The sequence below is a fragment of the Malaya genurostris genome, chromosome 2 (genome assembly GCF_030247185.1).
Source record: "Malaya genurostris strain Urasoe2022 chromosome 2, Malgen_1.1, whole genome shotgun sequence".
In the NCBI taxonomy this organism is placed as follows: domain Eukaryota; kingdom Metazoa; phylum Arthropoda; class Insecta; order Diptera; family Culicidae; genus Malaya; species Malaya genurostris.
This window is the reverse complement of record NC_080571.1, coordinates 329343845-329370925: the sequence shown is the minus strand read 5'-3', so window position 1 is coordinate 329370925 and position 27081 is coordinate 329343845. Positions and strand designations below refer to the sequence as shown.

The 27081-nt window shown below is 37.9% G+C and overlaps 1 protein-coding gene across 2 annotated transcripts; it reads right to left on the bottom strand.

Moving 5' to 3' along the window:
• Positions 1-23298: 23298 nt before the first annotated feature.
• On the bottom strand, positions 23299-26342 carry LOC131431491 (uncharacterized). 2 transcript variants are annotated; one of them, XM_058597241.1, is made up of 5 exons: positions 25873-26342; positions 24893-25810; positions 24560-24835; positions 24344-24493; positions 23299-24276 (listed from the first exon to the last, which is right to left on the bottom strand). In XM_058597241.1, the coding sequence occupies exons 1-5, from the start codon at positions 25906-25908 to the stop codon at positions 24100-24102; spliced, it is 1557 nt and encodes a 518-aa protein (XP_058453224.1). In that variant the 5' UTR covers positions 25909-26342; the 3' UTR covers positions 23299-24099. The 2 variants fall into 2 exon arrangements, with proteins under 2 accessions (XP_058453224.1, XP_058453225.1); XM_058597242.1 differs by having other exon boundaries at positions 24344-24490.
• Between the last annotated feature and the right edge of the window lie 739 nt (positions 26343-27081).

The window sequence follows — 27081 nt, the reverse complement described above, 5'->3', positions numbered from 1 at the left end:
GATTGAAGCTCAACTAGCCTTTCGAAGTTATTAATAACTAGGGGATTCAGTACCTCGCATCTTATTAGCAGTCGCGACGAAAGCTCCCAAAAACGATCCTTCAATGGAAGAACTCCCGCCAGAACTTCAAGACTCATTGTATGTGTCGAATGCATGCAGCCTAAAGCAATTCGCAAACAACGATATTGAATTCGCTCTAATTTGATAATATGAGAGTTTGCAGCGGAACGAAAGCAAACGCATCCATATTCCATCACTGAAAGTATCGTTGTCTGATACAATTTTATTAGATCTTCCGGATGAGCACCCCACCAAGATCCGGTTATTGTTCGAAGAAAATTTACTCTTTGTTGGCATTTTGTTATCAGAAACCTAATGTGTCCTCCCCACGTGCATTTGGAATCAAACCACACCCCGAGGTATTTGAAAGTCAAAACCTGTTGGATCATTCTTCCCATCATATGGAGCTGAAGCTGCGCGGGATCATGCTTTCTTGAAAAGACGACTAACTCTGTTTTCTCCGCAGAGAATTCGATACCAAGATGAACAGCCCAATCGGACAAGTTATCTAAGGTATCTTGCAATGGTTTATGCAGATCAATAGCTTTGGGTCCAGTAACTGAAACCACGCCATCATCTGCCAATTGTCTTAGTGTACATGGGGTTACTAGACAGCTGTCAATGTCATTTACGTAAAAATTATAGAGGAGCGGACTGAGGCAAGAGCCTTGCGGTAGACCCATGTAGCTAATTCTGAATGTTACCAAATCGCCATGTGAAAAATGCATGCGTTTCTCTGACAAAAGGTTGTGCAAATAATTATTTATAACCGCTGGGAGTCCATGTTGGTGAAGCTTGTCTGAAAGAACATCAATGGAAACTGAATCAAATGCTCCTTTAATGTCTAAAAATACAGATGCCATTTGTTGCTTTTGAGCGAAGGCAATTTGGATGTCAGACGAAAGTAATGCAAGGCAATCATTCGTCCCTTTATTTCTACGGAAGCCAAACTGAGTATCTGACAACAAACCGTTCGTCTCGACCCAAGTGTCGAGACGTCGTAGAATAATTTTTTCGAACAATTTTCTGATGCAGGACAACATCGCGATGGGTCTATATGAGTTGTGATTGGAAGCTGGTTTCCCCGGCTTTTGAATGGCGATAACTTTCACTTGCCTCCAGTCAGGTGGAACAATATTTTGCTCAAGAAGCTTGTTGAACAATTCCAACAAACGTCTTTTTGCGAGGTCGGGCAGATTCTTCACCAAGTTGAATTTAATTCTGTCCAACCCAGGAGCGTTATTGTTACAAGACATGAGTGCTATGGAAAATTCCATCATAGAAAAGGGGCTATCAATGGAACCATTATTTGAAAAAGATTCCCTAATAATGCTATGCGTAGGAACAGAATCTGGACAAACTTTCCTCGCAAAATCAAATATCCATCGGTTCGAGTATTCCTCACTCTCATTTCCTACGTTACGATTCCTCATTCGTCTGGCCGTATTCCAAAGAGTGCTCATTGAGGTTTCTCTTGACAAACCTTCGACAAAATGTCTCCAATAGCTACATTTCTTGGCCCGAAGTATGCTCTTGTACTTGGTTTCTAAAGTCAAGAATTTTTCAAAATTCTGAGGAGTTCCTCCTCCTCGTTTTAAAAACATCTTGAAGGCATTTTGTTTCGCGTGCTTAGCATCTGAGCACTCTTTGTCCCACCAAGGGTTTGGAGGCCTTCTGTTAGACGATGGACCAAGAAATCGTTTGGTTTGGGCTTGTTCTGCGGCCTCCAGAATCGAACAAACGAGGAAGTCATATTCTTCAAGTGGGGGGAGCTCTTCCATTGAAGTTAAGGCACTTGAAATATTACTTTGGTATTTAATCCAGTCAATATTTTTTGTCAAATCATATGGAATATTAACTGAATTAGCAATGCCTTTGTTACTGCTAATTGAGATGATGATTGGTAAATGATCGCTACCGTGTAAATCAGGAAATACTTTCCAGGTGCAATCTAGTCGAATTGAAGTCGAGCAAAGAGATAAATCTAATGCACTTGGACGTGCAGGAGGTCTTGGGATCCGTGTCATGCTACCCATATTTAGTACCGTCATGCTAAAATTGTCGCAAATATTATATATTAAGGATGATCTGCTATCATTGTAAACGGAACCCCACATCATTCCGTGCGAATTGAAATCTCCTAAAATCAAACGTGGAGCAGGAAGGGCTTCGACAATTTCATTAAGCTGTCGTTGTCCAACTTGAGCTCTTGGAGGAATATATACTGAAGCAATGCAAATGTCCTTTCCTTTAATGTTTATTTGACAAGCAACAACTTCTATACTAGAAGTCGAAGGAATATTTAATCTATAAAAGGAATAACATTTCTTAATTCCTAAAAGCACTCCACCATACGGAGAGTCTCTATCGAGACGTATAATGTTAAAGTCATTAAAACTTAAGGCTATGTTTGATGTAAGCCATGTTTCGCACAAAGTAAATACATCACATTTTTGACTATGCAACAAAACTTTAAATGAATCAAGTTTTGGCATGATGCTTCGACAATTCCACTGCAGGACAGTGATTGAATCATTTGCGGCGGATGATAAATTATCCATCAAATGATACAAAACCTGAAAGAACTGGCCATTGAGCTGATAACTGTTTCAAAAAAGTTCTAGCTATTGGAAGGAATGCCGTTATGATAGTCTTTAGAGGTTCAGAAATATTGAATGCTGCGAAAATCCATTCTACAATTTCCGAAAACTTAAGTAATCCTGTTGGTGAATGTGAAACGGAGCCCACTGGATTATTGTCTTTCCTTGAGCTAGTTTCTGGATTGGTTTGTGAATTTGACAAACCAGGAGGCACAGTTTTTGGTTTTAAATTTGGCTTTTTAGCTTTAACACGGGGATCTTTTTTTGAAGATGTAATTTTAGGTGTCTTTTTAGGTATTTTGTGGTTTGTTAATCTCCTCTTAACAGACCCTTGAGGAGTGACAAACGAGGTATCTTCACTATTTCCGTCGGAGTCAGATTCCTCTGGCTCCATAAGATTTGAAAAACCGTTTTCGGTTTCCAAGGGGGAGACATGTATGACCGTTTTAAGCATTTCTGCATATGTGCGCTTAGACCGTGCTTTTAAAGAAAGCTTCATTTTGTCTTTACGCAACTTAAATGCAGCGCATACTGAAAGATCATCATGAGGTCTCTCCCCACAATAAACACATTTTTCAACATTTTTATCGCAAAGATTATCCTTATGAGGCCCTTGACATTTGATACATTTGGACTTATTACTACAGTAAGTAGCTGTATGCCCGAATTTTTTACAGTTCGTGCAATTCATAACATGCGGTACGAAAAGCCGAACAGGAAGACGAATTTTATCGATATAGACATGGCTAGGCAACGCAGATCCGGCAAATGTTACACGAAACGAATCTGAGGGACGATACGACTTTTTTCCATCGACAATAGATGCTGAGTACAATTGCTTGCACTCGAGTATCTTAACTCCCTCAAGCATGGAGTTTTTAAAACGACCAACTCCATTTTTAAGTAAATCATCGGCCGTCAGACTTGCTTCAGTCACGACACCGTCAATTTCCACCTCCTTCGATGGAATGTAAACTCGATATTCAACAGAAAATAATTTACAGGTTACAATTTCGTTCGCCTGTTTCAAGTCATTGACAACAACTCGAATTTTATCTCTATTAACTTTACATATTTCTTTAACTTCAGAGAAATGTGATGTCAAATCCTTGGTAATTTGCATCAAATTTAAAATCTTTTCTTTTTTTCGAAGATAGACTATCCATGGCCCAGTGGTACCCTGTGGATAATGTTTAGCCCTCGGAGTATTTAAACTCTTACTAGTATCCGGAATCGGATTCGGATGATCTTCCATAAGATCATCCATTACATTAAATTTTTTTGTAAATTAATAATACCAAAATAAAAACTTATGTTTAGTAAAATTTCAGATATAAGAAATAAAAAATAAATTAAATTAAATCTACCTTGTAGCTGATGTCTCTGTTCCTTTATCGTGAAGAACGACGTGAAGCTCTTCCAACGATTTCCAATTGGCAGTCTTCTGCTGTTTCCAATTGGCAGTCTTCTGTCGTTTACTGCTATCTCAGTTGCTCTGCCGTCGTTGTGAACACCACTGCACTTGCTGTGCTGCCTGTACCTGACCCCAGGTACAGTGCTTTTGCTCTTGGTGGCGATCAAATGCGATGCTTGCAGTGTAGCACCTCGCGATATATGCCGTCTCTTTTGATCCTACGCAGCGTACAAATTCTGGTACCTGGTAGATCAGCACTGGGTTGCTTTAGCACCTTTGTGCCTTTGCACCCCTTCGTCTTCGCACCTTTATGCGATGGCACCTCTGTGACTCGTCACTTCTATGCTCTCGCACCTCTGTGTTTCTACACCTCTGTGCGTATGAACGGGATGGCCTTCGTTGCTAGCTTTCCAGTCGGGAAACGCCCCGAATATTACGTTTGCTATGGGCAGTTTAACTACCTGAAGCTTAGAATTGTCTCGGTATCAGCCGTTAACTCACGAGCCAGTACAATCGAAACACAACCTCTTCGCTTGAATGGTTTTTTTGAAAAGAAGAGGTTTGACGATGACGATTATATAAATCGGAGTTGTAAGAGATGGTTGTGTTTCGTTTCATTGTAGGAGCAGACGTCGATAAATGGTAGGTTCACAATTTTCTCGTTTGTGACGTCTGATTTAAATATGATGTTGATTTATTCAGATATTAGGATAATTGGTTATGAGTACTGAATACTAACCTCCGTATGTTACGATAAAACTGACGACAGTAAAACAATACATTTTCCATAATCGTTGACGCAAAGGGTAGACTCGATAAAAATAGCACACACATATTAACTCACCAGAATTAAACCGATTATTGATTTTTTTTAAATAACTAGTTATTGGAATATGAGTTAAAATTAAATTATTAGAGCCTTCTCAGCCCATTTATATACAAGATTTGGTTATTACCATGAGGACATCATTTGCTTCCGCAATTCTGAGATTTTTGTGTAAGGAAAATTCTAAACCTACTTGTATTGTGTAATGGGGAAAAGGAACTTATATACTAACTTACTAACTAATACAGAGAGCGAATCGATTCAATTGAAGATTGCATCGATTTGTGTCGGAATTTGCTTATAATATTATGTGACATTACATCTAATGGTTCTATATTTGTGAGTCTGTGTAACTCATTTGTATTAAACCAGGGAGGACGCTTCAAAATCATTTTCAGAATTTTATTCTGAATCCTTTGAACCGTTTTCTTCTTGGTGGAACAACAACTTGACCAAATTGGTACTACATAAAGCATGGCTGGTCTGAAAATTTGTTTATAAATTAACAAATTGTTTTTTAGACAGAGCTTAGAATTTCTGTTTATAAGAGGATATACACATTTAATATATTTATTACACTTTGCCTGGATTCCTTCAATGTGATCCTTGAAAGTGAGTTTTTTTGTCATATGTTAAACCTAAGTATTTAGCTTGATCAGACCATGTCAATTCCAAACCATTCATTTTGAGAATGTGATTATTGTTTGGTTTAAGAAAAGAAGCTCTTGGCTTATGAGGAAAGATAATTAATTGTGTTTTTGCTGTATTTGGTTTAATTTTCCATTTTGAAAGATAATCACTGAAAATATTTAAACTTCTTTGTAGGCGACTGCAGATCACTCTTAGATTTCTACCTGTGGCTAACAGACTTGTGTCGTCACAGAATAGTGATTTCTGACAGCCAACGGGTAGATTTGGAAGAACCCTGCGGAACAACGGCTCGTACGGGTAGCAATTCAGATTTACAATTCTGATAGCTAACTTGAAGAGTACGATCAATTAAATAATTTTGAATCATTTTGATCAAATAAATAGGAAACTGGAAATCAGACATTTTTGCTATTAAACTTTTGTGCCAAACACTGTCGAATGCTTTTTCTATGTCTAGAAGAGAAACTCCAGTGGATAACCCAGAAGATTTATTTGCTTTTATCATGTTGGTTACTCTTACAAGTTAATGAGTAGTTGAATGTTCATGACGAAATCCAAACTGCTCTGGTAAAAAAATCGAATTCTCATTTATATGAGACATCATTCTCAACAAGATAATTTTTTCAAAAAGTTTACTGATAGAAGAAAGTAAGCTAATTGGTCGAAAGCTTGATGTTTCTGCTGGGATTTTAGCAGTTTTGAGGATAGGAATTACTTTAGCGTTTTTCCATCTTTTTGGGAAGTAAGCTAATGAAAAACACTTGTTGAAAAGGCAACATCGAAAAGATTTTTAATTAAAATATTAAAAATTCCATCATTACCAGGAGTCTTCATGTTTTTAAGTTTCCTAATAATTGATTTAATTTCATCAAAATTCGTCTCAATAATGTCATCTTGTAATAACACTTGAGTTGAAATATGATCATATTTCAGTGAGACTTCATTTTAAATAGGACTCACAACGTTCAAATTAAAATTGTGGACCCTCTCAAACTGCTGAGCTAGTTTTTGAGCTTTTTTGCAATTTGTAAGAAGTATTTTATTTCCTTCCTTGAGAGCAGGAATTGGTTTCTGAGGTTTCTTAAGAACCTTAGAAAGTTTCCAGAAAGGTTTAGAATATGGTTTAATTTGTTCAACTTCTTTAGCGAAATTTTCATTTCGCAAAAGAGTAAATCTATGTTTAATTTCTTTTTGTAAATCCTTAACTATGTTTTTCATAGCAGGATCACGAGAACGTTGATATTGTCGTCGACGAACATTCTTCAACCGAATGAGCAGTTGAAGATTGTCATCGATGATAGGAGAATTTAATTTAGTTTGAGTTTTGGGAACTGAAAGATTTCTAGCTTCGATAATGTAATGATTCAAATTATCAATTGCTGTGTCGATGTCCGCAGAATTTTCTAAAATAGTTTCATGATTCACATGATTTTCAATGTGAGATCTGTAATCCAACCAATTAGCACTATGATAGTTGAATATAGAACTAATTGGATTGTTTATAGCTTCGTTGGAAAGTCTGAATGTTACAGGAAGATGGTCTGAGTCAAAGTCAGCATGTGTAATCGGTTCACTACAAATGTGACTTTAATCTGTTAGAACCAGATCAATTATAGACGGGTTTTTCACGGAAGAGAAACAAGTAGGATTAGTGGGATGAAGAACTGTGAAGTAACCAGTTGCTGAGAGTTGATTATGAAGTATTTCATCATTATTGTTATTTTACAACAATTCCACTGGATATGCTTAGCATTTAAGTCCCCTATTACGAAAAACTTCGGTCGATATCTTGTGAGTTTTTGCAAATCGCCTTTAAAGAAATTTAATTGTTCGCCGGTGCATTGGAATGGCAAATATGCTCCAGCGATGAAATAAATTCCATGAATGGTTTCAACTTCGATTCCCAAGCTTTCAATAACTTTAGTATTGAAAGAAGGTAAAATTCGATGTTTAAGTTGCCGTTGGACAAAATGGCAAGTCCACCACCCATTCCAGTAAACCTGTCAAATCGATGAACCACATAATGTGGATTGCTTTTCAATTTTACATTTGGTTTAAGAAAAGTTTCTGTCACAATGGCAATATGAATTTTGTGAACTTTAAGAAAATTATAAAATTCATCTTAAGTCGATTTTAAATATCGAGCATTCCAATTTAAAATATTCAAATAATTATGTTACATCACTGTTAAATTTTAAATTCATTATAATTTTATTTGCAAATTGCCATCCGATTTGAAATGCTTCAAAAAGTGATGAAGTCGAATTCATTCGGATGATCATTTGAAAAAGTTGATCTTGTAGGTAGATCATTTTATTTTCAGTTATATCGCCTAAATCGACATCATTTAAAGAAGCGAATAGCATTGAAGGAATATTGGTAGGTAGACCATTAGAACTGTCATTAGAAGAAGATGATTTGGCCGATCTACCTATTAATAAATTGTTTTCGTTAGAGATGAACTGCAAGGCGTTCCTGTGTTTTGATTATCTACATTAGAAGAATTAAGTGGTAGGTTTCTACCTGTTACACTAGCGCAACTGACATTAGAAGAAGATGATGACGAGGTCGATCTACCTGTCAATAAATTGTTTTCGTTAGAAGACGAATTGGAAGGCGTATCTGTTTTTTGTTTTAAATTCGAATAAATAAGTGCCTTAGAAGAATTAGACGTGGCATTTGTAACGATTTTTTGATTTTCAGGTATGTTCTGTTAATTTAAGACTGTTGATTTGAGTTGTTGTCTAAGCGAACGAGCGTTTAAAATTTTTTCCTGACAGGATATTTCAAATAATTGGATTTATGATTTCCATCGCAATTTGAACATGAAAATTTATCAATGGTTTCATTCATTGGACAAACGTCTTTCGAATGCGATTTACCACAATTCAAACACCGTATATCCATATGACAATTTTTGGTTCCATGGCCGAAGCCTTGGCAACGACGACATTGCGTTAAGTTCGCAATACGATTATGCCGTTTATAATGTTCCCAATGAATTTTAATGTGGGAAATGAAGCGTACTTTTTCTAAAGTTTTCAAATTGTTTACGTCACTTCAATTGAAGTGTATTAAGTAAAGTTCATGGGAAATCCCAGAGCGTGGTTTAGAAGTACCATTCGCTCTTTTTTCATAAGTATTACTTGGGAAGGGGCAAAACCAAGCAATTCTTTTAGTTCATTTTTAATTTCATCAGTACTTTGATCATTTGATAAGCCTTTCAAGACAGCTTTGAAGGGTCTGTCAGATTTTATATCATATGAATAAAATTTATGAAGTTTCTCGGACAAATATCGAATAAGACGTTCGTAATCTTCCAATCCATCAACCAAGACTCGACATTCTCCTCTTCGTCCGATTTGAAATGAGACTTTTACTTCCGGGAGAAAAGTAGAAAGCTCAGTACGGAATGCTTTGAAGTCGGAAATCATCACCGTCACTGGTGGCATAGATTGATGTTTCTTCCCAGAACGACGAGCGTCCATTTTGGGAATTTTTGAAGAATTTTCTTCTATGTTGCTACAATCGGATTCAGGAAGAATCTCGTAAATATTGTTAGACGGCATAGAATCAACGGAAGGGAAGTCCGATTGTTGTCTTTTATTTTTACATCCAGATTCTATAAGATCGTGAATGTTATTAGAAAAACGTTGAATAACGGATTGTGATTTATTTCTTATTGAATTATTTTTAGCCTTAGGCTTGTTGCCTTTCTGGTTGGACGCAGGCATTTTTGAAATGAATGAAATTTTAAATTAAATTAACTAGGCTAAATTAGTCTTCGATTAGACTCCTAGTTTGGAAAAGTCTTGATAAAGACTGATTAGTTCGAAGAATAGTTCTTTGAATAGCTAGCCTTAAGAAAGGCTTATTAATTTCTTAGTCTTGAATAAGACTGTTTATAATAAAATATCACTTTTTGTATAGCCTTGAGAAATGCTGACTAATTGTTAGTCTTGAAAAAGACTGTTAGTGATTCAGGTAGCCTTGAAAAAGACTGAAGCCTTGAATCAATGAAACTCTAGGTAGCCAGACAAAAATTCCAGGAGCCAAGAGCTATACGCGTGCGGTGCGAACGACTGTTCAACACCGACTGAGTTATTGAATTTTCATTAATTGATTCCGGTGTGAGACTTTTTGTATCTCTTATGAATATATAACCCAGCACACTTCTTGGTTTCCTGCACAAAATCAACTGACAGTATGGATCTTTCAACAACATCTCGAACTGAGATTTTTGAACAGTTCTTGAGCTGCTTCCTTTGAACATTCCTTGAAGGTTCGTATCATACGAGATCCGAGTGAATTTGTAATTCCAAACTTTCTAGTGAATTTTGTACGAAGTATTTCTTGTTTTGATGACATGACTGCAACCAAAACATGAATAACTATGAAACTTGGCAATTGTAAACAATACACTATGGCGGAGTGTATAAAAACGGAACGTGGAGACGTATGTATCACGAATTTCAATAGCTAAATGTGTAAAGATGGAGTTTTGCCATTCTCATATAGAAAGGCTATGCAATCACAGTGTGAATCACTGTGTGTCATATATCATTCGACTCAGCTCGACGAACTGAGCAAATGTCTGTGTATCAGTCCGTCCGTGTGTGTATGTGTGTATGTATGAAATAAAATATGCTATTGAATTTCATCCCGATCCGACTTCCGGTTCCGGAGATACAGAACAATATGCACAAAAAATGGAAAAAATATGCCCTCACTTTTTCCAGAGATGGTCAAACCGAAATGAACTGCTATTGAATTTTATTTTGACTCGATTGCTGGTTCCGGAGTTACTGGGTAATATGTTTAAAAAATTTTTAGAAAAAAATGTGCACTCAATTTTCTCAGGAACGGCTTAACCGATTTTCACGAACTAATGAAAAGGAAAGGTCTTATAGTTCCCTAAAAATGTTTAGAACATTTTATTCTGATCCAACTTCCGGTTTCGGAACTAAAGCGCGATAAGTGAGTATGTACTAATTCCATAAAACTGTCTGATAAATTCTTGTAGTTTGCAAAAATTGTTAGTTTGTGGGAATATAAACTTGCTTCGGCACTATTGGCCCTCCTTTTCCTGTTCCGGAAGCACCGCAAGTAGTGAAGAAAAACTCTAAAAATAAAACTCACTTCGATTTCTCAGCGATACCTGGATCGATTTTCACAAATCTTAAGTTTAAATTAATGCTCACATCGTCTCAAAAGCCACTGTGAAATTTCATCCGGATCCGACATCCGGTTCCGCAGTTACAGGAGTGTCAAAGCTTTCAAACTGCCAAATATAATGACAATACAATACCGGTACGCACCGGCTCGTGCAACGTAAAAGAAGACAAAACGCACCACGAACGATGCGTGCTTCGTTATATTTCGTACACGCTATAAAGACAACGAAATGGTTACGGATGCCCTGCTACTGGTATGTGATATTGGTAAAAAAATGAAACAAAACAAAAATCATTTCAAAAATGTTACCTATGATTTGTTGTGGACATTAAATCAAATTTTATTGATTGGTTATGTTCTTACTTCTCTATATAACTTTGCTTTGTTCTGGCGGACTGTGGTTTGGACTTTTGGCTTTAATCTTTAATCTAAAGAATCAACATTCGATTCAATTGGACGAGACGAGTAGTGTAAAATACGTTCAATTTTTAGAAGAGAGAAAATTATTGGATTAGCTAACAACAACAATATGTTCTTCGTGGATCACGAGAACGTCAGGTCAGGTATAACATCCCAGTTTATATGGACAACAATGCTATCAAGTACGACCATCCTCGATGAATATATTAAAACAATTCATGTTCCAGTGCGAAGGAGTTCTCTCCATTGAAAAGGAAGTGTGGAAGGTTTTTTTCCTACGTACGTACGCTTGTCATGAATTCGTTTAAAGAAGCCTATACCTGACATTCGGTCAGGACACATTGATTCCGTGCAAATCGCTTGTCGCCTACCACAATCAACTGGCAATATGTCAATATTATCAAAAACCTGTTCAATACGGTAAGATTTGCAATAAACTGGACGGAATATCATATACACCTAAGAACAACAATACTTCTTCTACACCGGCAAAAAATAAGCCCAGTAATTCTGAGGCAGAGCATACTTTAGAAGTGGGCATTGAGACAATAACAAAATTCCAAATCAATTTTCATCGGGAGCAGATGTGTTGAACTTATCGTTGAGTGGAGAAAACTAATTTCTTAGTTGAATTTTGTAAAAGAGAACAACAGAAAGAGAGGGCAGTAGTAACTACCTAACAACAATATTTATATTTTTTGAAAACTTTCAGAATTTTCATTCGATTTTTCAGAAGGAAGAACACCTTTAATTCTTGGCGGCATTTTCTCGCATGCCCCTGTCAAACCAACTATTAATTAACCTAACAGTTTGTTCGCTGCAATAATTAACCTTCAACTGTGAAATGGCGGGTTGTTTTCGTTTCACGGATGCATCATAGTGACTCTCAAGATCAACGCACTAATTGGCTAACCAAGGTATTACAAACGGCACTGTGGCTTGGTAGTGATATTTGCTCTGGGTGAAATAATAATTGAAGGAAGAGAGTAACCAAAATAGCATCTAGAGTGTTTCGACCTTTACGATGTACTCAAGTGGTATGATGGATTGAAATAATAAACGAAACTGTTGGCAAGGTTGCATAATAAAACTATGCAAAAAATGGATTGGAACAACTTCCATCACTAGGGGCACTTTGCAGAATAATTAGTAGAGTGAACAATTGATTCGATTATACTGCATTTTACAAAATGAAGGAGTCTTTTCCATTTTAAAAGGGAATGCAATCACAGAGAAAATCGATTCAATAACATACTACCTTGATCCAAAAGTTCCTGGAATCACCACCGTGTGGCGTTCTCAGTCGCTCGATTAGATTTCTTTTTTTAGGTTTCTTCTCAGCAGGCCGTTCAATTTTGTTGGTTTTTGAGCGCTTGTTGAACGACATATTGCACGAAATATTCGTTCAATTTGCTGGAACGGTTGGTTGTTGTTTTTTCTCTTGCAAAAATAGTGTGAAAATTAAGTGTTACCTTCACATAGAAAGAATTTATTGTTATTCTACGTGAAGTAGAAGTATTGTGCAGGTATGTATTGTTAGTTTAAACAAATAAGTGGAAAAAACTTCAGAAATTCTGCAGTAAAACTGGTCCAACGGGGCTCCAACTCTTCATGTTAAAAATGGATCAACAATGAACCTATGTCTGCCGGATTTGTTGAATGAAAAAAATGGCATTCGGTTCAACGATCTGTTTCAAAATCGGCAAACGAAGGTCCCGTGTTGGCCTCCCGTTGAACGATTGATTGGACTTTCATTGGACCAATGATCCAACGTATTGGACCAATGAAGGACCACCGTTGAACGTTATTTTTTAAAGTGGGTTTCCACATCCGTAAATCGTAAACGACCCGGACAATTTTTACACCATTCAACTGCAGAGAACAGGCATCCAAGCTAGTACTGCGTACTATTTTATTTGCATGAATTATCATTGCGTGTAAGCTATAACACATGATCAACGATAAATAATAAAGACATGTATGTGCCTACAAAAAAATTAAAAAATCTGGTTCGTACCCGGCACTTTCTAAAATGACCGTACTCACCGCTTGGTAGAGCGCGAGATAAATTCGACCGTCCCACGACAAAAGGGCCTAACTGCAAATGACAATTTCTCTTTGTTTACTTTTTCTTTCGCGATTTACCGAACTGACTTCATATTTGACGCTTCAGTCTTCGCAAAACATTCAAGATAAAACTGCAAGCTTTTGATTTATGTTGGAAACTTTAGAGAATTTGCAATAATGGCTCCGTAATAATCAAAAGAGAAAGTAAACAAAGAGAGGCTTTCATTTACAGTTAGGCCCTTTTGTCGTGGGACTATCGAATTGCATTGTTATCATTTCGACTAAAGAGTGCCATGAGTAAAACAGAATCAAATGTCAACATTGTCACTCATTTCACTACAGTAAAATAAGAATACAATTGTTAAAAATAATCAACAAGATAATCAAAACGAAAAAATGGAAAGAATGAAGAATCCGCATTCAAAATAAGCAACCAGGTCATCATACTCATATCTTCCATATTTTCGTAAACCATAGATTTTGATTTTTGCACATTTATGCAATCTACTCTGAATTTTTCGTAGTACATAACGGAACGTCAGAAATCTCTTCTTTTAGCACTCGGAATTCCGAGCTTTTCGAGGATTTTTAGCGCACAATAAAGTAATCGATGTTCCTTTACTTCCAATGCGATAAGTATACATTGTAACTTTTATTTAACTACTGTAAATCATATTTGCTGTAAACTGTCCTCTCGCGATTAATTATCGGTTAATTTTTCAAAAGGGCGTATAAGCAAGTGACAGTTTCTCTTTGTTTACTTTCTCTTCTATTAATTACCAAGCGGTTTCCACGTTTATCACTCAACTCTTTGCATGAAATGATACCCGAAACTTTCGACTTTCAAACAGAATAGTGATATCAAAGAAAATCTTTATAATCACATCACAATAATCGAAAGAGAGAGTGATTAAAGAGAAACTGTCACTTACTTATACGCTCTAATGAAAAATCAACCGAGAATTTAAATTCACGAGAGGTCATGGTGTTAGCCGATTACTTCAAAACAAACAAAACTAACGAATCAAAAGGGTTCTCACGTTTTGACATTTGCATTATAAATCTCGGTTGATTTTTCATTAGGCAACGCAAGTAACCACGTTATTTTAGGCGTCGTCGTTTTTCATAAATATAATATTTTATTTGTTAATGATTCAGATTAAGAGAAACTCGTCGTGCTTTTCACTGTTTTGCTATTCAAATATACCTCATCTGAGATATTAGTTAAAATCGCGTAAAAAATACGTTCTATTTGAAATCGACATGTTTGAAAACATAACGCCTGAATTTATGTGAAAAACATTACCATCGTACCAGAAACACGCCTGAAGTTATACCCGATAACGTCAAGTGCGTTACGCTCAAATTTCAACGAATTCAGTCCAAATGGATCATGATCCGAGAATTTTTGATCATGGTGTATTATCATAACATGAAAATATACTATTTTCCCCAAATCATGACTTGTTTTGTTCATTTCTAGAATCGGAATTTTGCCCGTGTACTTGATGATCACTTTGACAAAAAACCATTAAATTTTTTACACAAATTGAAATCACTCGTAGAATATCTATTCTCTGTGATTTAACCGCGAGCAATTTATCAGTTCAACGAATTCGGCAGACAAAGGCCCACTGTTGAACGGTTTGTAATATGAGGTATCGGATCATCGCACAGTGATGCCTCTCCACACAAAAGTTGGCAAAAACCAAAAATACGGCGATAAACGTCAGCTGGATAATTTTTTATTAATAATTTGAAGTCTCTGAATATATTTACGTCTTGATAATGTATGCAAAAATATTCGATCCACCTAAAAGTGACATGACGCACCGTTCGCTATGGACCGGAAAATGACGACTTTTTTTAATAAATTAATTTGTGTATGTTTATTTATTTCGTCATTGAGTAGGAGCTTTTACTAATGTTTCAAATAATGATAAAACCCGTGTGAAAAATGTATACACAGAGAAAAAAACTTTTCCTTATATCTTAAAAACATCAATTTTCCCCAGGAGTGCTTATCTTAATATTTTTATTTCCTGATATGTTGTAACATAGGTGTACAACTGATGTAGTTTATTGCACTATGATTGAATATGGGAGAGTAACAATCAAAAAAGTGTTTTTTTTTGTTTTTAACAAAAATATTAATTTTTGGAAAATGCTCTGCATTTGGCATTTTTTAAGTTTTTCGATTTTATGAAAGAACACAAACACAACTATCAGGTGTACAACTTTGCTTCCGTCGTTTTCCGATAGGTGGCTGTACCGGTTGAGGCTGGTCAAAATACATAGATGATAATGCCTTTAAAGTGAATGTGTACAGTGCCTAACGAATTGTCATCGCCGTTTCAGTGACAGTTGTTCTTATTTAAAAAATGGTGATTTCGATGTCGAAGACAAACAAGAAGAGATGAAACCTTCAAAGATGAACAACTAGAAGCATTGCTTGATGAAGAGCTCTTAAAACCGGGTGAAACCATCACAGAAGATCGCTACCGAACGAAACTGATGCGCCTTTGTCGCGCGCAATATCAAGAGCGATATGACAAAGTCATCCTCCAACACGACAATGCTCGGCCTCACATCGCAAAAGTGGTCAAAAAGTACCTGGAAACGCTGAAATTGGAAGTCTTGCCCCATGCGCCGTATTCCCCAGATGTCTCCCCTTCTGACTTCCACTTATTCCGTTCGATTGCACACGGCCTGACAATCCTTCGAAGAGTTGGAAAAATGGATTGCTTCATGGATAGCGTCAAAAGAGGACTCCTTTTTTCGAGCCAGGATCCGAAAATTGCCGGAAAGATGGCCAATACTTTGAAGAGATGGTCAATACATTGAATAATAGATCTGTAAGCACATTTTCGCAATAAAACTTTTTATTTTGGAAAAAAACGGCGGAAGCAAAGTTTTTTTTTTTTTTTTTTTCAAATAAAACTTTTATTAGGCTCATTTGCTTTAGCTTAACGTGGCCGATTGTCTTGTTGTTAGGGAGAGAGAAAGGGATGCCGTATTACGGGGCGGCATACTCCCCAGTTAGTAAGGGGACATAGGGAGGGTGGGACCTACACAGTATTGAATTGAAATTTGAATACATCATTGGTTTGTGGCATACATCTTTTAGACACATTTTGCGTTCGATGAATCTTCATGTTTTTCAGCTTTTAGCAATGAAGAGATTATTCTGGATTGGGATGCTTCGTTGGTGTGTTCTGACGTTGATGTGACGTTTTTGGGTAGCTTCCAGCAACTCAGTCAGTTCAAGGCAGGTGCATGCTCCGAAGCATCGTTTACACAGGCCATACTTCCAGCAACGTAAAGAAGAGTGCGGTAGAGCTGTAGACGAGAAAGAGATAGGGAGAGCACTAAATTTGAGCATTGATAGTTTTCAAGAAGTTATAGATGAGAGTCATATAAGGAAGATTTCGAGTTGCCAAGACGTCGCGGACTGGTACGAAGGGTGGTATACCTCGGGCCCGAAGGGAACCTATGAGTTGGGACCTGGCATCACAATACTCGACACATGTCCAAACAACATGTTCGATGTCATGATAACCCTCACCGCAAACGCAGACACCACTCTCAGCGAGCCCCACACGACGGAGATGCGCGCTGAACATATAATGATTAGACATGAGCCTTGACATTACACGAATAAAGTCTCGGCTCACGTCTAACCCCCGGAACCAAGCTTTCGTCGATACCTGTGGGATTATTGAGTGTAACCATCGTCCCAGAGTTCCACTATTCCATGTATTCTGCCAGCTAGCTAGAGTTTTCTGACGACAGCAACTGAAAAATTCATTGAAGCAGATTGGTCTTTCATAGATATCACCTTCTAGTGCGCCCACCTTGGCTAACGAGTCCGCCCTCTCATTGCCCCGTATGGAACAATGTGAGGGGACCCAAACCAAGGTAATCTGGTATGATTTTGCAGATAAAGCACTCAATTGTTCCCGTATTTTCCCCAGGAAATACGGTGAGTGCTTTCCAGGCTTCACTGAACGGAGAGCCTCAATGGAACTGAGACTGTCCGATACAATGAAGTAGTGATCTGTGGGCAGAGTGTCAATGATCTCAAGGGTATACTGAATTGCAGCTAGTTCTGCGACGTAAACTGAAGCTGGATCACTGAGTTTATAGGAAGCGGTGAAATTTACATTGAATATACCGAAGCCAGTGGACCCGTCTAGATATGATCCGTCAGTGTAAAACATTTTATTACAGTCGACTTCTTTAAATTTATTATTAAAAATTTTTGGGATCTCTTGAGGGCGTACAGGATCCGGGATTCCACGAATTTCTTCTTTCATGGATGTGTCGAAAAACACAGTAGAATTAGAAGTATCCACAAAATGAACACGATTGGGAACAAACGAAGAAGGTTTTATATTCTGAGCCATGTAGTCAAAATACAAGGACATAAAACGGGTTTGTGAATTAAGCTCGACGAGCTTTTCAAAGTTTTCTATCACCATCGGATTCAAAATGTCGCATCGGATTAGCAGTCGATATGAGAGATCCCAGAACCTGTTTTTCAACGGTAAGACGCCCGCCAGCACTTCAAGACTCATCGTATGGGTTGATTGCATGCAACCCAAGGCAATACGTAAACAACGATACTGAATTCTTTCCAGTTTAATGAAATGAATATTCGTAGCGGAGCGGAAACAGAAACATCCATATTCCATTACTGACAATATCGTCGTTTTGTACAACCTGATCAGGTCTCCTGGGTGAGAGCCCCACCAAGTTCCGGTTATTGTACGAAGGACATTGATTCTCTGTAGGCATTTTCGTTTCAAATACCTAATGTGACATCCCCAGGTACCTTTGGAATCGAACCAGACCCCGAGATATTTAAATGTGAAAACCTGAGCTATGGTTTCACCCCCTAGTTGAAGCTGTAATTGCGCAGGTTCTCGCTTCCTTGAAAATACAACCAGCTCAGTTTTCTCCGTAGAGAACTCGATACCCATTTGAAAAGCCCATGTCGACAAGTTATCGAGGGTATCTTGCAATGGTCCTTGGAGATCGGCAGCTTTGGGTCCTATAATAGACACAACGCTGTCGTCGGCAAGTTGTCTTAGCGTGCAAGATGTGTTGATACATTCATCAATGTTATTTACGTAAAAGTTGTATAAAAGGGGGCTTAAGCATGAGCCCTGAGGAAGACCCATGTAACTGAATCGCTTTGTCGTCAAATCACCATGCTCAAAATGCATGTGTTTCTCGGACAATAGATTATATAAAAAGTTGTTCAAAACTGGTGAAAGACCATGCTGATGCAACTTCTCAGATAGAACGTTAATGGAAACTGAATCGAATGCCCCCTTGATGTCGAGGAAAACTGATGCCATTTGTTCTTTACGAGCAAATGCCATTTGAATTTCTGTTGAGAGCAACGCTAGACAATCGTTCGTTCCTTTGCCCCTGCGGAACCCAAATTGTGTACCTGAAAGCAATCCATTTGTTTCGACCCAATTGTCTAGACGGAAGAGAATCATTTTCTCCAACAATTTCCGAATACAGGAAAGCATAGCAATCGGCCGATACGAATTGTGATCGGAGGCTGGTTTTCCAGGTTTTTGAATAGTAATAACTCTCACTTCTCTCCATTCGTGTGGGACAATATTACCCTCGAGGAACTTGTTGAATAAATTCAACAAGCGCCTTTTGGCAGAGTCGGGCAGATTTTTCAACAAGTTGAATTTAATTCTGTCTAACCCCGGGGCTCTATTGTTACACGACAAGAGCGCAAGTGAGAACTCTACCATCGAAAACGGTGTTTCGTTTGTATTCAATGTCGCGACGCGGGATATCTTCTGTTCCGGAACAGAATCAGGACATACTTTCTTAGCGAAATCAAATATCCAGCGGTTAGAATATTCCTCGCTTTCGTTCGCGTGATTTCGATTGCGCATGCGACGGGCCGTATTCCAAAGAGTGCTCATTGCTGTTTCTCTCGTTAATCCGTCAACAAACCTTCGCCAGTACCCGCTTTTCTTAGCTTTAATCAGACTTTTCATTTGAAATTCTAACGCCGCGTATTTCCGATAATTATCTGGAGTTCCGTTCCTTCTAAACGAGATGAAGGCTGAAGCTTTTTTCGTTTTCAGCTCTGAGCACTCTTTGTCCCACCATGGGTTGGGAGAACGTATACTAGTTTGCGCGCTAGGTAGTCGTTTCGTCTGAGCTTGAATTGCGGTGTCAAGAATCAAGCCAGCCAAAAATGTATACTCTTCCTCCGGAGGAAGCTCCTGTGATGTTTCTAGTTTCTCAGATATCGAGCTCGCGTAACGTTTCCAATCAATGTTTCGTGTGAAATCGTACGAAACATTGATTGTTTCCGATGGTCTTCCACGGTTGGTGATAGAAACTATGATCGGCAAGTGATCGCTACCGTGAGGATCACAGATTACCTTCCACTTGCAATCTAACTGTAGCGAAGTCGAGCAAAGGGATAAATCCAGCGCACTTGGTTGTGCTGGCGGTCTAGGGTTCCGTGTCATTTCTCCCGTGTTTAGAATTGTCAAATTGAAGTTGTCACACAGATCTTGGATTAACGAAGAACGATTATCATCATATAAGCAGCCCCATCCTGTACCATGCGAGTTAAAGTCCCCTAAAACCAGCAGCGGTGAAGGAAGAAGTTCTATGATGTCTGCAAGCCGACGATGCCCTATCGAGACTCTGGGAGGAATGTAGATAGAAGCTATACATAGATCTTTGCCTTTAATATTAATTTGGCAAGCAACAACTTCAATTCCCGGTGTCGAGGGGAGGTTAATACGATAAAATGAATAGCACTTTTTAATCCCTAAAAGTACCCCTCCATAAGAGTCTTCTCGGTCCAGGCGGATTATGTTAAAATTATGGAAGTCGAGGTTGATGTTAGAAGTAAGCCAAGTTTCACTCAAGGAGAATACATCGCAATTATGAGTATGTATTAAGCGTTTGAAAGAATCAAGTTTTGGGATGATACTTCTGCAATTCCACTGAAGCACAATGATCATATCTTCGATTCTCAGTGGTAAATTATCCATCAAAAGATACGATCGCTGCAAGGAGGGGCCATTGTTCAGTCAACTGTTTTAAAAATGTCCTTACTGTTGGCAGTAGAGCAGTTAGGAAGCTTTTCAGAGGATCAGTAATATTGAAGGCTGTTAATATCCAGTCCACGATATCAGAAAATTTCAATAATCCAGCGTTTGTTGGATTTTCTGGTTGTGCTTTGGGGTCATTCGGGTTTTTTGATGCCCCAGGAAGTGCTGGGTACTCCTTATCATCCCTAAGTTTTTTGAACCCAGGAGGTGTTTGCTTCGGTTTTGAGTCAGCACTTTTTGTTTCCGTTTGGTTCTTTTGTGACGAAGAGGATAGTCTGAGGCCTTTACGAGGAAGCTTGGGAGAAGCCAGATTTTGTCTTTTCCTGCTTCCTTCAACCTGTGTGTAGGAAGGTCCTTCGCCTGGGTCGTCAGAGTTATCCTCTTCAACTGGCAAGATTGCAAACGGGTTCTCAGGGGTCGATGGAGTGGTTCTTTTTAAGATTTCCGCATAAGAACGTTTGGAACGTTCTTTCACGGATCGCTTCAATTTCTCCGCACGCTGTATGTACGTAGGGCACACCGAAAGATCATGAGGATTCTCCCCGCAGTAGCAACACTTTTCCACTGCTCTTCTGCAGAGATCGTCCTCATGGGCCTCCCCGCATTTGCCGCATCGCAGTTTGTTGCAACAATAGGTTGCCGTATGACCTAGCTGTTTGCAGCTTGTACAATGCATTACCCGCGGTACATACAGCCGAACAGGTAGACGAACTCCACTCACTACCAAATAATTTGGAAGTGCAGATCCGGCAAAAGTCACGCAAAATGAGTCCGATTGGTAAAATTTACCATCTATCGATTTGGAGTGCAATTGCTTGCACTCCAAAATTTTCACTGGTTGAAGGTCGGGGTTTTTGAAACGGCCTACCCCGTCCTTCTTCAGATCTTCGATTGTCAGACTTTCGTCACGGACCACACCGTCGATCTCCACCACATGAGACGGGACGTACACGCGGTACTCCTTCGTGAACAACTCGCTGGTAGCAATCTCGTTTGCTTGCTTCAGGTCGGACACAACAACGCGTAACTTGTTTGGCGAAACCTTATCTATTGTTTTTATTGCCGAGTAATGTTTTTCCAGGTCCCGAGCAATATTTAAAACTCTGAGAGACTTTAATTTGGGCCGGAAGTATACCACCCACGGACCCCCCGAGCCATCGTCTTGGTAAACTTTTTGGCGAGCAGGCAATATCTTAGAGGGAAATGGAGGCATCGGAGAGGGAGATGGCATCGGAGAGGGAGATGGTATCGGAGGGGGAGATGGTATCGGAGGGGGAGATGGTATCGGAGGGGTAGATGGCATCTCGGAAGCAAACTCAGCCTCTAAATGTTCTTCGTTCATTCGTTCAGCTTCGCCCTCCTCCGAGACACCCCCACTGTCATCAATATTCATATTTAAAGTGCGGGAGTAAAGAAGTCTCCCGCACTTGAAATGAGAAAGAAAGAAATAAAATGAAAAGAAAATATATGGATAGTAAAAGTTGAAAGAAAAAGTTTGAGAAAATACTTAACAGTATGTCACGGTAAGCTGTTAGGTGAGTTGCTCCTTCACTCCTTCGTTGTGCTTCAGCGTGACCTTGACTCAGGATTTAGCTGCTGCGATGCGGGTAGCAAACAATAGCAATAACTGCTGCCCGAGGATAGCACAATAGCGTCTACTGTCGATACCGATACAAAACCGGTGCACAGACAGAACTCACTTGCGGGGATGCTACTTTTTATCACTTTTATTTAATGCCTATACTACAGCCTCTGCTGTGATAGGCACCTTCGTCTTACCGATGTCGATTGTTAAAAAAACGCGTGTGCTCAATTCGAACATTCGGTTACGAATGGAAGCAAAGTTGTACAACTGATACAAAATAAAATTTGGTTGAATACTACCGCTTTACTAATAATAGTGGATTTTTATTATGTTAAAGTATCTTATTAAACTATGTAAAATGAAAAAATGACGAAAAAAATTACGCTGAGCAAAAGTGCATGTTTGCTCAGCGTAATTGGGAATTTTTATATGGACTACAAGAAAGTTCCAGAAAACATAAAAAGTGCATGTGGTGGGATCAACTGGGCGCTATTTATTATGAGCTACTCAAATGCGTTCGGGCAGAGCATTGCATGAAATGTGGATGAATGATGAAGATCTTCATGGCATAGTATTTTTGCTTCATGACAATGTAAAACCCACGACAACACCAAAAATTGGATCGATTCATTTGTCGAATCTGAGGAAAAGGAATTTTTCAAACGTAATATATAACCTTTAAGCTGCAGAAATCTATCTTTGAGAGGATATGGAGAGATTATTTCTTCTTCAAAAATTTTTATACTTTAAACTGTAATCCTTCAATTATCTGAGAATTCAAAACAATTAATACAGTGCATAAAAAAAATTATTTTTTGGATTTCTGCCACCTTGGCATCACTGTGCATCGGTGGATTTTCAAGGCATTAAAACTTAAATGAAGGAGTGATGCCTACCCAAAATTGCAGCAACTAGAATTGGAAATTTGGAAAAGATATTCTGATATTACACTTTTTCTCTATAATCCCCATAATTTTGAATAATAATAGAGTTTTAATAAATCGAAATGACCCGCCTCTCGCACACGCATTTGAGCAGGTAAGCACAAGTAAGAATTAGAAAAATGGTTGACATGAATGTGGAGTTTTTTATTTTGTATTTTACCTTTTTTATAAATATAAAAAATAGGTATAGAATTCGCTCAAGCTATAGAAAAATTTTCCGAGGCCCTAAGGGCTGAGTTTCATATACCAATCGATTCAGCTCGACGAACTGAGAAAATGTCCCCGTGTGTATGTGTGTCGTCAGCAAAGAGGTCGAGATCTCAGAGACGACTGGACCGATTTTGATCAAATTAATATTTCTCAATATTTCTCCGCGAATTAAAAAATTTTGTTCGAATGATGCTTTATATTAAACATTGAAGTTTTTATATTTTAACAATAACCTTTAAAAAAAATTTTAACGATAACCTCAAAAAAATGTTTTATTTTCATCCGTTACACCTAGTGTGCCATACTTTTTTCACACTAGTGACAGATAAAAGAATCATAAGGCGACCCAGTGAAATTCATACGCATGTCCGAATTGTATCTTATTTTTCGGTTATGGAAATCATACAATGGAACAAAATTTAAATGGTTCTAATAAAAACGTAATCCAGTAGTCATCTAGGGGTTAACCCATTTTGTGCCTAGGTCACATAACCGTTTTTTATACTTTACGTTTCGTCTTCGACTCATCAGTACATAACAGTTTATGTTGAACTGTTATGTTACCAAGCAGTTCAACATAAACCGCTAGGCAGACATAAAGGTTCTGCAATATACAGAACAGAACACTTTTTCTGTTAGAACTGAAGTGCTACGTCTTAACTGTCGTGCCGTACGTAAACTGGTTTCGACTTATACTAGCCGATTCAGGTGGTGGTCATCTAGGGGTCAACCTATTTTGTGCATAGGGCACATAACCGTTTTAAGTGTTTTTGAAGGCATCATGAGGCAAATTTTGTGTACATCGCTAGTCCATTTATGCAGTGCAGTAGCACTGTTGCTTCTATGTCGCGAAAAGGGGTGTCGGATTTTTTTAATAACCCAATTATTCAATAATCGAGTATAATTTTCAAACAAATTCGATTATTGTAACAAATTCAAAGAATTTCTCGTAACCTAACTTCTCTGACAATAATTGGTTGCAATCCGAAAATTCAAAGCATGGTAGCTTATAAAGTACCTATTTTACTTAGTAACAACTCAGGTCTCTGGAAACAGGATTTCGACTTCGATTTCATGCTTACAAACAATTTCACAGTGAGGCCATTTTTTCCTTGCGAAGTTAACTTCTTGTGTTGAAAGACACTTGCTTTGTAGTTCTATTCGACTAAGCTCAGGAAATGGTACAAGCAGTTTGCACAAGTAGTTGTAGCTCATCTGCAAAATCCAAACCACAAACAAGGATTTTTTTTATCACAACATGTTTTGTTTTGTGCATTTTTACCTGTTTCACATCCAAAGTCATCTTTTGTAAGGAGAATGTTTCTGATTCAAAGGAGTACTCACTCAACTTCTTAAATTTTAATCGCAGTTCGTGAAGATGCATTGACGTGTTCAGAAAACAGAACAAATCAGTATCGAGCTCTTCTTCCTGCTGATAGTAAAGAAATAATTTTAAATAAAATCTGGATCCCGTATTTCAGATTGTTTTAACGCTTACGGATTCAGACAGTGTCAACCGTTTGAGAGACACTAAACCGCGCAGCATACGTTGATAAAATGAAAGAATATACTCTCGGGTTCTTCTACGGCAGATATTGATCAGTTCCAAGGTTTCCAACGCCGGAAACGCATGACGTAGAAGAGCGTTAAACTCATCTGGATTTGGAATTGTCACATTGTACAAGTTCAAATGACGCAGCATTCTCATTACAGGCATTGGTGAGGGATCGAACGAAGGTGGAAGTTTAAAGTAAGTATAATTCAATTTAAACATCTGGAAAAATAGCAGTTTTAAGAATTGGATCTCACCATTCTCTGAATAAATTTTTACCTCTAAACATTCAAAGTTGTCCAAATATAACGTCTCAAAATCCTGAGTGTTTAATGATAGTCGTTTGAGTGTTTTTCGCGACGATGCTAAACTTTTCAATACATCTGCTTTCACCTGTTGTTCCATCAAAACTTCCTTAAGTATATTGTGCTGTTTCAAGAAACTGTGGATCGGTTGCATACTAACTCCGTTAGCTGCAAACATCATGGATAACTTCTCAAGCCGAGGGAATTTTAACTTTTTGAAAAAATACATTTCCGATTTTGATTCAGGAAACTCACAAGAAATGTGCAATTCTGTGATCTGCGATTGAAAGTGTACCAGACATTGAATCAATTTCGGATTGCGCATTAAATTCACACGAAAACGCGTTAAGTTTGGTGAAATAACTTTCAGGTCGAACTCAAACCAATCTAACAGATTGCTTCTATTATTAAACTCCTGAAGCGACGGTAATACATCAAACTTTACTGTTTGATTTCGATCGGTTTCATAAAACAATACACGATCTATTTGAAATATTTCCAGATTAGGACATAAACTCAAAGCTCTACTAATAGTTGCAAGTTCAACAATTTCATTAGGTACACGCTGATGCAGTATCAACGTTTTAATTGATGGGCCAAATTTCATTAGCATGCGGCAGAGCAGCTCACTGATAGCATGAATTTCTGTTCCGTTGTTTGTACCGTCATCAGATGATGCATCATCAATAAACCAAAAAAGTATTTGTTTATAGTTTCGTTGGCTGGCAAGAAGAGCTTGTCGACAGTTTTCCGTGCTGTTGTTTTCAACTTTTACCACAAGCTGAGCTTTGCTTGCTACAAGCCTTGCAGTTAAATAATTCCATCGACGACAAATAGTGGTTACCGTTCGTAGATATTCGAAACTGAGATAGGAAAATATTTTTTCCAACATCTAAAAGTTGCATGTTAAGATTAAACAGAATATAGTATTGATAAAAAATGAAAGCATATTACCTCGTCTGGAAGACCATCAACCCGTGTCAGGCACATTATTCAGATTACTTACAAACCGATTTCTGTTGCAGATTGTTTTTTTTGTATCATTTATTTATACGCGACTGTTTTTTTTATTTGCTGTGCCACTAACGTGACAGGCTAAGGCCAGTGATGGCCCATCTTGCCCGTATATTGTTAGATTATAATTTAATTTTGTGTTTTGATTTCGATTTGTTTATATATTTTCGAATAGGTTAGGTTTTGGTTGTATTATTATTTTCGATTATTTTATATTTTTCGATTGTAAATTCTTTTACATTGACTCCCGATGATGTTTCGCGGCGTCGCCACACGGATTCACTCTAGAACGAGAAAAAATCTTTCTTCCGCGAACAGAAATACACAAAATGTTATCTCACTAGAGACCGCTATTTGCGGTTGTTCACTGGTGCAGATTGTTGTTGTTGTATGTGTTTGCAATTGGCCCGAGGATGACTAACGTGAATTGGCCGACTAAAGCTCTCACCAACCAAAGCTCTCTCAGCAACCAAAAAGCTTTTTCGAAAAATTGAACTGCCACCTTAATAGCGACCAACTAAAAAGCTTGGGAAGAATATCCTACTGAATACGCCCTGGTGGCAGATATCGAAAGCAGGAAAGCCAACAAAACGTGAACTCCCCGACTAAAGCTCACCAACAAGCGCGTTCTTTTCTAGCATTGTCGTAAATCATGAGAAGTATTTCTAAAACATTGTATAAAGAAAGTGAATAAAATTAAATTTACAAAACTTTTTCTTTCAAAAATCATAAAAAACAAAAAACGAAGATATTTATTTTCCGAAAACTCCTCGTATTGCATTCAGTTTTTTCTATGATTCTTTCAAAATATTTCGTTCTGGGTATAATGAAAGGTGAGTCAAAAGAAAAAAATATTTTGCGGAAAACTGCCCACGTGGAAACGAACCAAACTAATTAATTATGATAGTCCCATAAGTGCTCTACGAAACCTATAGTAGCCTATGTTGCCTAAATTGCAATTAATATTTTTTACAGTTTTTTCAAAATATTTCGTTCTGGGTATAATGAAAGGTGAGTCAAAAGAAAAAAATATTTTGCGGAAAACTGCCCACGTGGAAACGAACCAAACTAATTAATTATGATAGTCCCATAAGTGCTCTACGAAACCTATAGTAGCCTATGTTGCCTAAATTGCAATTAATATTTTTT

Excerpts from the sequence above, each read along its gene's own strand:
- LOC131431491 (XM_058597241.1), bottom strand. The coding sequence starts at position 25,908 with ATGTGCCTGACACGGGTTGATGGTCTTCCAGACGAG. Across the intron at positions 24,494-24,559 it reads GGTTGACACTGTCTGAATCC|CAGGAAGAAGAGCTCGATAC; the intron begins GTAAGCGTTAAA and ends CTTTACTATCAG. Across the intron at positions 24,277-24,343 it reads TGACTTTGGATGTGAAACAG|ATGAGCTACAACTACTTGTG; the intron begins GTAAAAATGCAC and ends TGGATTTTGCAG.